The 10297-nt window shown below is 41.2% G+C and overlaps 1 protein-coding gene across 1 annotated transcript; it reads left to right on the forward strand.

Moving 5' to 3' along the window:
- Positions 1-5611: 5611 nt before the first annotated feature.
- On the forward strand, positions 5612-8192 carry LOC106579338 (transmembrane protein 158-like). Its single transcript, XM_014159176.3, has one exon. It carries the CDS (start codon positions 6059-6061, stop codon positions 6752-6754), a length of 696 nt encoding a protein of 231 aa, XP_014014651.1. The 5' UTR covers positions 5612-6058; the 3' UTR covers positions 6755-8192.
- Positions 8193-10297: the final 2105 nt, after the last annotated feature.

Here is a 10297-nt window from a genome sequence, read left to right on the forward strand (position 1 = left end):
GAAGCAATCTCACACCATCTTGGCTCCCAGAGTCCAATGAAGAAGGGCCTGATCAGCCTCTGCCTGTGACCATTGTTCAGAGGGTCTGATAAGTGTGATGATATTCCCAGGGCCTATTTCACGTCGACAGCCCCTCAGCAGGCGCCCGGCCGGCCGTGCACTGTGTCCTTCATTGATCTTTTCCCAGAGAAGACAAAGATAGACAAAGAGGAACACGGTGGTATGGTGAAGACGGACAGTTCTGAAAGGCAGAAGGAGCAGAATTGTTAGTTAGAGACCATAGAAACATCGGGGACACCGACATCCAAGCTTATTACCATGTCAACTGTAACATTTTCATTGGTGTTCAAGCAAATGTGTTAACTATGACCCTGGTGTTCTTATTTGTCAGATGGAACAGCATAATTTACCCCAAACTATATTGCCCCATACTAACCCTTCCAGCCCACAACAACCACTGAATCTCCTGAGAGGGCCTTATTAAGAAACACAGAGACATTATAGTTGGTATCGTTCCTCTGATCTTTCCCATGCCATTATAACAGGTTGACATGGGAGTTCAGATTCACATCGTCTTTTTTTAATCAGTGTCTTGATGTTGTGTGTCTAATTAACAGTGCTGCTTTGCCTCATCAAGGCTGATAGTGCTGTTTCCTGTGAGCGAGATGAGCACTTCCACATACAGTACATAACAACACAACGCTTCCTTCCTTCCTTCCTTCGCCCGCCATTCCGCCCGGCTCCTAACAGGACTCCTCGTTAGTTAATGCCACTAATTAGTGCTCCTCTCTCCTGTGGATCCCTCTGCAGTCTCACAGACACGGGGGGGGGGGGGGGGGGGGGATTGTGTGTACCCTGATCTCTGCAGATCTAAACATTTTGTTACTCACCACAATCACAATATATGTTGGGTGCATTTCAGTCCGCCTGTCCAACACTCAATCTATATTGTAATCCATTTGATTTGATTTGTTTACTTGAATCCCAATTAGCTTTCACAGGGGCAGCAGATATTCTTCCTGGGGTCCACAAAAAAACACAAAACATGATAAATAACAAAACACTGCTGCACTGATAGACAAGGACAGTCACACAAATGTAAAATACATCGATATACAAACAATACAACAACAACAAAAATAATGTATGTGTTAGAGTGTCTGTGTGTGTGTCAGTCCCCTCATTTATATTGGTGTTGTCGCTGTTGTTGGTTTTTTTTAAGGCATATACAAATGTAATCATATCAAACTTCTCATTCACTGTATGAGTACACACACAACCACACCAGCCACACTGTCTCACGTCAGATGGCGTCACTCCTCCGCGACGCTCGCCCCTCAATCCGTGCAGGTGGAATCGACGCGCTATCTGATGTAAGACAATGCACCAGCCTTGCAAGTAGCTATAGAAACTAACATAAACCCTAACCTGAACACACATTCTACCCAGAGGCACTTTTCAAGTTTCTCCTAAAGATAGACTCAAATGGACATTAATAATATAATTCCTCTCTAAATCTCTCCACTTCAAAATTGTCCCTCATCTCAACCAATAAGTACAGGTCAGCTGGTTACCATGGTGATGGGTCAGGGGACTTGCCTTGCCATTGTTGGAATGAAAAGTAACAGCAGAAGTAAGAAGTATCAAGGGACTCGGTCACAAGGCTCAGATCCACAAAATGAGTGAGAGCACAGAGGATGTGAAGACAAATTTGTCCAATAGCCAATATCTAATGAAACAGGTTGTCTATGTGAGCAGCCGATCGTACAGCCTGTCTGCTCCTGTACAGTGAGAGTGGATGGAGGAGAGACCAGAAGCCACGAACAGGTCTCTTTTTAGCAAGGTCCTCGGTAAAAAGAGATACATTTTGAGAAAATGAATCTTTTATACATTCTCCTTTGGCACAAGAGAGACTTTTATCTCTGTCCCATTAGCATTTTTGGCGCTGAAGCAATTTACATTTTTATAGCATAATTAATGAACAAGAAAGTAATTTACATTTTCGCTCCATTCGCCGGGCACATTGTCTGGAGCATATTTGATATTTGGTGGGGGCCAGTATTTGGGAATGTGTGGGCGAGTTGGTGTGTCAGTGTCTCTGTAATTGTGTGTTTCGATCAGTGTGTCGAGCAGTGTGTGTGTGTGTGTGTGTGTGTGTGTGTGTGTGTAGTGGCGGAGGAGTGTGTGTGGGAGTTTTCAAGGAAAAGATGGAACAGAATACACCTTAATAAACAACAGGGGAGGAATAGAGGAGGAGAGGTGTTTTCAGGTGCAAATTGAGGCCAGAGGCGACCTATTTTTTACTTCAGCTAGCGCTCACATCAAAAGGCTGGAGGCAGTCCTTCACACAAATTAAACCATTCAAGCAGCTCAAAGGGAAATATAATTCATACAAGTGTCATACATATTCCCAACAAACATAAAGAGAGAAACTGTGTCATTATTGTTTTGCTTTTTTCCCTCTCCAAGTTGATGACCCTTTTAACAGTTAACCCTGTAAAGCCTGGCTCTTATCTTTTGAAAAGGGCTCTCACGTTGATAGTGGTTTTCTGGATTAAACATTAAAGGGAAGTTAGAATAAGGAATATCCCATATGACATTAGTGTATATCAGTGAAAGACAGTGATCCGGCTCCACGTATTTTACTGGTTTGTGACTCAATGGCATCGCCCCCGGTTAGAGGGGAATAAAGCAGCCCAAGAGTTAACACACAGGAACTTTATTTAAACACACTGAGGAAGATGAATATGGGGATGCACATGGGAATGTACATTGGGATATAAAGTGGGAAAGATAGTGGAATGGTACACTCTTAGAAAAAAGGGTTCTAAAAGGGTTCCATCGGCTGTCCCCATAGGAGAACCCTTTTGGTTCCAGGTAGAATCCTTATTGGTTCCAGGTAGAACCGTTTTGGGTTCCATGTAGAACCCTCTGTAGAAAGGGTTCTACATGGAACCCAAAAGGGTTCTACCTGAAACCAAAAAAGGGTTCTTCAAAGGGTTCTCCTATGGGGACAGCCGAAGAACCCTTTAAGTTTCTAGATATCATGTTTTTTTCTTAAGATTGTAATGGTTCTGTAATGGACAGAAACAGATGTAATTAATACACACATACCAAATGAATACACCAGGGCACAAATGCATACAGAATCGTACAGAATATAGCAGTAGTAAATGTGAAAGGACTGTATAGATTGCATATGCCGTCTGCAGAGTATCACACAGCACAGTAAACTCAGAGGAGAGACATACAATAGACAATCATAGCAACTAACTATTAAGAACAATATACAAATGTCACACAACTGACTTGGGACACCCACACCATCCCACCAGTCCAGAGATATGAGTGAGTCCAGTTGTTGATAGGCAGAGACAGATGTTGCTCTCTGCCACTGCTTGAGGGAGACTGACAGTATAGTGTGACCTGCAGAGTTAAGACGATGGGCAGATGTCCGGACCTCTAGTAACCTCCCTAGCGATCTATCAGGGCATAGGTCACACAGGTCACACAGGTCAGAGAGAGTTTGAGGGGCAGGTTTTTGTTACCCCCTAGAGTCTAGACTCTCAGGCTCCGGTCATGGGGGATGGGGAGTGGAGTGTGGAGCATAGAGTTGTGAGGTGCTGATAACAGTCACCGGCAGGGAATTCGTAACAATCATCTTTAGTTTATTTGACCCTGCAATGAATGTGATTTATGCATACCTGTGGTCTAAATTATGAAGTGTTTTGTGGGGTAAATTATCTCTGTTTTGAAACTGTCAACTGCAACAAGACAAGCAGTCAGGATGTGTTTTTTTTTTCTCTTCAGCCGGGCTTCAAGCCAGACACGGGATATAGACGTCCATGGGACGTACATTGAACTCAGCTATGTGTGTGAGCATAATCTAATCATAATCTAATCAGATCTATACAAAACCTGAAGGCACAGAACAGAACAATAGCCTTCATGGTGGCAGAGGGGAGGTTTCGGACAGAACAGGTGTGCTAGTAAAATATGTAAACCTTGATTAAAGAGCCCTGCCAACCCTGCAGCCAGCTCTGTCCCGTACTGTGGCTGTAATTCTAATCAGGTTTACCCACTCACAAAATGGAGGTGTTCCTAACACATTGAGGTTCATTGTATTTTCCAACATCAAATACAGTCAAAGAGCAATCCTATGTGTCACAGAACAGCTGAGTTACCCTCACAAGGTGCCCGACCTACGCTTATAGAGAGAGACAGATGTTTACTGATGTGCCTGGCTACCCTTAAGTGCACCATAGCTACTCCATAACAGCTGTCTGTCACAAACTGTATATAGCCACGTTATTGTTGTCATTTTGTTGTGTTACTTTTAGAATTTTTTTTTTACTTTAGTTTATTTAGTAAATATTTCTTGAACTGCAGTTGGTTAAGGGCTTGTAAGTAAGCATTTCACGGTAATGTTGTATATTTTCAGCGCATGTGACAAATACAATTTGATTTGATTTGATCCCAACACATGGCATTACTGAGTCTGCTGGTGGTAACACATCTAAACATGCACTCTAAGCAGTCTGGGGCTGAAATATAATTCGTTAAGACTAAATACATTATCATAAAGAGAGAGCATCTAACTTAATTACTTCCCCTTAAAGCAATTCATCTCCGGCACCTGCGTTGATTTGATATGCCTTGCTCCTGGCATCCTAAGGGAGATTTCATTGCCATCTTATGCTTGTGTAATTACCATCAACTGGTGTGCATACAGACTCACCCTGAAGAGGCATTTGAGGATAATCAATGGATTGACTGGTTCCGTTGAATGAGCACCAATTATGGGACTCTACCTTCTCATAGAATGGAAGAGGTGGCGACAGGCCAGGAATCACTGATGGTGTGGCCGGGATTTAAAACAAACAACATTTTTTGTTTATTTGCAGATTTATACCCTATTATTTACTATAATATAGGTTTATTGTTTGAAATATGGCTGAACAGTCTAGCATGGGAGCCTTCCCCTTCAGGACTTCTTAGTAAGGCCTTCTGATTTGTAGGGCTTACATTTACATTTTTACATTTTAGTCATTTAGCAGACGCTCTTATCCAGAGCGACTTACAGTAGTGAATGCTTCTTGGAGTAAGGCGAAGACAAGTTGGTCCTTGACGCTGATCTGGGACAGTTTAGCATTTTCCCCATTAATGGGGTCGGGCGAGGGGAAGCTGATCCTAGGTCTGTATCAATGGGAAATGTCACCCTGGAAGGGAATTCTCCCAATCCATTGTCCAGCGGTGCTGAACATTGGAGTTCATGGGTTACTGTCCAGTTCAATGGTGCTGAATCTCGAATCCGCTTTAGCACCATTGAACGGTTTACTCTTTTGACAAAGTCAAAATTTGAGTCATAAGGAGACATATTTTCCTGCATCACAATTCATATTAGAGGCTTTGGGCCTAGGGACTCAGTTGGCCAAATAGAAAGCAATAAGGGTGATATGTTTTGACACAATCATACATTACACAATAACTTATCCGTCCCTGAGTTGCAGATATCCTACAGGGAGGGAGGAAGAGGAGGGGGAATGCCTTGTATTTGCGCACAGCATCTTCCACCCACCCTGTCCCTGAAGCCGCGTCACGCATTAAGTAAAGAGAGGCGCGAAGGTTGCAGTGCATGTTCCCAGATAGGGCTACTCCTGCTTTCCTTCCTCACACACCTGAGAGAGAGAGAGAGAGAGAGAGAGAGAGAGAGAGAGAGAGAGAGAGAGAGGAGAGAGAGAGAGAGAGAGAGAGAGAGACTACCAGGGTCCTCGCAGCACATCAGAGCCCATCGCTTACAAAGTAGCGCCCAGTAGCAGTTTGGCAAGAAGCCAGTTACTTTCTGAACCAAATCGAGGGAGGGGGCGCGCACTGTGCGTGTGACGGGCAACTGACGTTTCTAACTGTCCTCTCCGGCAACGGAAGATGCACACTGTGGATGTTTGTGTAAGCGCTGGAGACGGCCGTTTTCTGCATTTTATTAACGACGGACACGCCTCGTCAGTTGCCTTGCATCCCCACGGAACATCATGCAAGTAGGACCAACGCACCCAATGCCATGCTGAGCAACTCCCCGACTTTTCTGCTGGCCCTAACCACCGTAGCCGGACTACTCCAGCGGTGCCACGGCTGGAGCGACGAGGACCTCCTGTTACCCCCCATCAACTCCACCAACAGATTCTTGGCCAACTTGGAGGTAGACGTGCACTACTCGAAGAGATCCGTGGAGGAGAGCGAAGCCTCCTCGTCAGACACTTCGTTACAGCCGTTGCCACAGTGCAACGTCAGCGTGCAGAGACTTTTCCCCACCTCGCTGGTGGCTCATTGGGACAACAACTTCGGTTTCCAGTGCGATGTGTTTATATATACCGCCAATAACAATGGAAGGGCTTTTTTCTCTGCTGCTATCAACAGAGCCATCTCACCTGTTCTCATCGAACACCTCGGAGTCACCGGCGGCCAGCAGGAGTTTAGACTGTGTGTTGGATGTGGCATGTCACGATACCGGCGATTCGGCAAGTCAAAGGCTCAGCAGACGGGGGATCCCATCAATTTCTGCTGTGTTGACTTCAGCCTTGACGAACTAAATGGGGACAAAAGTTGGAGATTGAACCGTAAACCCATCGAGTCAACTCTAGTGGCTTGTTTCATGACTCTAGTGATAATAGTGTGGAGTGTTGCTGCCCTCATATGGCCGGTGCCTATTATTGCAGGATTTCTGCCCAACGGAATGGAACAGAGAAGGCCGAGATAAAGAATTCTGGAGATAAACCCCAAGCCAAGAGGCAAAAAATACTGTAGAATACATATTTCAACTTTTTTTTTCACATTCTACCCGTATGAAAGAATGTCCGTTTCCAATTTTACCGTTTAGAATGAAAGACTGCTTTTTGGTTTTGGTCTATTTCCTATTTATAGGCCTTCATTGTAAGAAGACCAATAGTTTTAAAGGTAGGCTGTGTTATTGTATTACATTGGCGATAGAATAGGTGCATATGTAGTGTGTTAACAACATTTCACTGTAAACAGTGTTTGTATGGTTTTAAATATTTGTAGGATTATTGCCTATAGGCAGTGGTGTAGTGGTGCCTGAAGAATAGGTATACTCTTAATTTTGGCAAAAATGTCCCAAACGGCCTGCCCGGCGAAGGAAAGGCGCTCTGTGTGAAAAATTCTATGAGAAACAGTGACATTCATTCTGTATTACCTAAAATTATAAATCTCATATTGGTCTTTCACAGTCAGGCCAACACAAGCTGTACTGTGCAAGTAGGCTAATAGTAGGCGTAATATTGAAACAGATAAATTAGGCTGTCAACTAAATCAGAAATTCAAAGATTTCAGATGTATTTTTTCAGATTTTCACTCTCAAAATCACACTTTGTTTTATAGAAAAACAACAAAATTGGATGTTCTAAGTCCATAAAAATGCTTAAACCACATCAGGAGACCACTTTTGAGGTCTGGGAAAAATGTAAGATAAAACAATTTTTGTGTAGGCTTAGGCTACTTTGTAGCTAGTTAACATTTAATTGACAAGGTTTTTGGGAAAGCCTTTCCATCTACCAGAAGAGAGTTAGGCCTATCATTAGCATCGCTATATTTTTCCTGTTCCTTAATTGTTTGAAAACTGGACATTTTACTTCATATTATGAGGGATGTCTTACCATTGCATAGAAACATGGAGGTAATAATTTTATTAAGACTTCCTCATATGCGTTCTCCTGTTCTACTGGTTTTCTTTCAACTTTATTTCTTTGTCTAGCAGCCAAAGGCATTATCCTATTCATATTAGCAACCGATGAAGGTTGTTGCATCTTTAGATCTCCCTTATATCTAACCTCTCACATATGCTGTGCACATTTTAGAATGGTGTTTTGCGGCTAACTGCATCTTGGAACATTCCCATGTAGGCCTACCGCCGTGTGCCCATTGCTGCATCTAAAATGTGAAGAAATAATAGTTGATCAACATTTAAGCTAAACATTAAGAAATATACGCAATGCCCACTGAAAAATAACTGGGTATATGGTGTAAACCTGCGCATACCCTCCACTACACACACCACTGAGGCCTGCTATTTGTTGTGTTTATGTAGAGAGAAATTGCAGTTTTTCTCATGAACTTGAGTTAAAAAGTGTGTTGTAATATGTGGTGGGTAGATCTTGTCAAGAATAAATGCATAAATGTCATAGGCCTACCTGAATTTATTTTGATGTTGTATCAAATATTTTGACATATTGGCAACCCCTCTCAGATATTGTTTCATATTATTTATAATGTTAGATTTAGATATATAACACACTTAAAACTAAGCTGATAACCTATTTGTATTTATTTGTATGAGATAACATGAATGAATAAATAAATAAAATGTATTCGTTTTATATAATACGGAGGTGAGGAGACCTATTTATTTTTAACTAACTGCTTAGTGGCCGATTACGCAAATAGACTGGGTCGGTGAAATGTGCTATGTTCTTTAACTGAAAGAGAAACGACAACACTCCATTCTCTGTTTAAGAGAGCTTCGGGAATAGCAGCTGGGAATTTGCATTCATTTTTCAAATGTGAGTAGGCGATGAGAATATTTAGGTAAGCAAGTTGATGTGCTTATGTGTTTCTGAGTAACACACAAACCACTGTGTACAAACTGGTTGAATTTGTCAACATATGGTGACATGGAATCTACAGCTATTGTTTCAATTCAACCCAGGGTTCAACAAAAAATAGACCATACATATAGGCCTAGGGTTTCAAGCTTTGGTTGAGTTCAAATGTAATCTTCAAGTTAATCATTGAAATGTTGGACTCACGTCTCCATCTCAACCAAAAATCATGGTTAAAGAATAGGACTAAATCAAACTAAACTTTATTTAAAGTGCATTTAAACTTTGATTAGATTAGGTCTTATTATTTAACTTAGATTTTTCTCTGAGATGGAGACATGAATCCAACATATAAATGATAAATGTTTATACAAACTGGACATTAAATTGTGTTCAGTTGTCCACGCATCCAAATATCACCATTTGAAGGACATGTATCTTCTGCTTGGATAGTTCCATCTGTGCCACTGAATAAGTCTGCCTTTAATTCCAATTTGTCTACAAATTAATAATTGATATGTTGGATTCAAATCGTAATCTCAACCAAGAAAAGTTAAAGAATAGGACTAAATCAAATCAAACATTACATGCACTTTAAATAAAGTTTTATTTGATTTAGTCCTATTCTTTAACTTTTCTTGGTTGAGATTACGATTTGAATCCAACATATCAATTATTAATTTGTAGACAAACTGGAATTAACACCAGACTGTCAGCAGCACAAAATATAAATCTCCTTCAAATAGTGATATTTGGTTGCATTGACAATAAAATACAATTCAATATCACTTTTGCGATACAGTAAATAGCCTATTAACTTGTCGACAAGTTAACAAATTGTATGGTTGCGTTGTCAACCAAACACAATTCAATATCACTTTTGTAATAGAGTAAATAGCCTAAAATTAAGTATATCTTACAAACTAATGTAATTCAACCTTAAAATGAGTAACACATCCATGGTCACAATGTGAGGTTAGCCTACTGTAGCTATAAATGTCTTCTTATGTCATCATAGAAAGTGTGCATGTTCAAGATAGCATGCAAAGGTTGCAGGTCTGTGGAGATCTTCACAATTGCTATAATAATCTGTGCAGAATCTCGAAAAACATTGATCACTTGCACTGTGTACTTTCATGTAATCTCAACTGCAATCCAGGTAATTTGATTGTGCTATGAGATTAAGCATTTAAATGTGCTTTTAAATGGTTGAAAATGAAATAATTACACATTTAGATGACAACTAAATAAAAAATCTGAGATCTTTTTTTCATTAGAATTTGGTTGTGCTTTTAAAATGGTTGAAAGCACAGTGATACATTGGGAATTCAAACAAGTTATGGCTGTCATTTTGAGTGGGTGAATAAAGATTGAAATCTCATTGATCAACATCTCAAACAAATATTACCCACATTTCCACGTTGAAATGACATGGTGTGCCCAGTGGGAAGCATCCTTGTGTTACATTCTGTTTGTGAAAGGAGAGAGGAATCTCTCTCAACAAGCTCCTTGCACCCCCTTTTTTTGATCCTCCTTGCTGCTCCTGTTCACAGTCATTATCCCCGTCATTGCTTTCTGCATCTCAGGCCCTCACCACCATCTAACTCTCTGGTGAATTCACGGATGGTCAATCACATTGTTTGTTCAATCTTGTTTCTTTCACTGTCAGTCCCAATCCCCAGAATTTT

The sequence above is a fragment of the Salmo salar genome, chromosome 02, assembly GCF_965601325.2.
Source record: "Salmo salar chromosome 02, fSalSal1, whole genome shotgun sequence".
In the NCBI taxonomy this organism is placed as follows: Eukaryota; Metazoa; Chordata; class Actinopteri; order Salmoniformes; family Salmonidae; genus Salmo; species Salmo salar.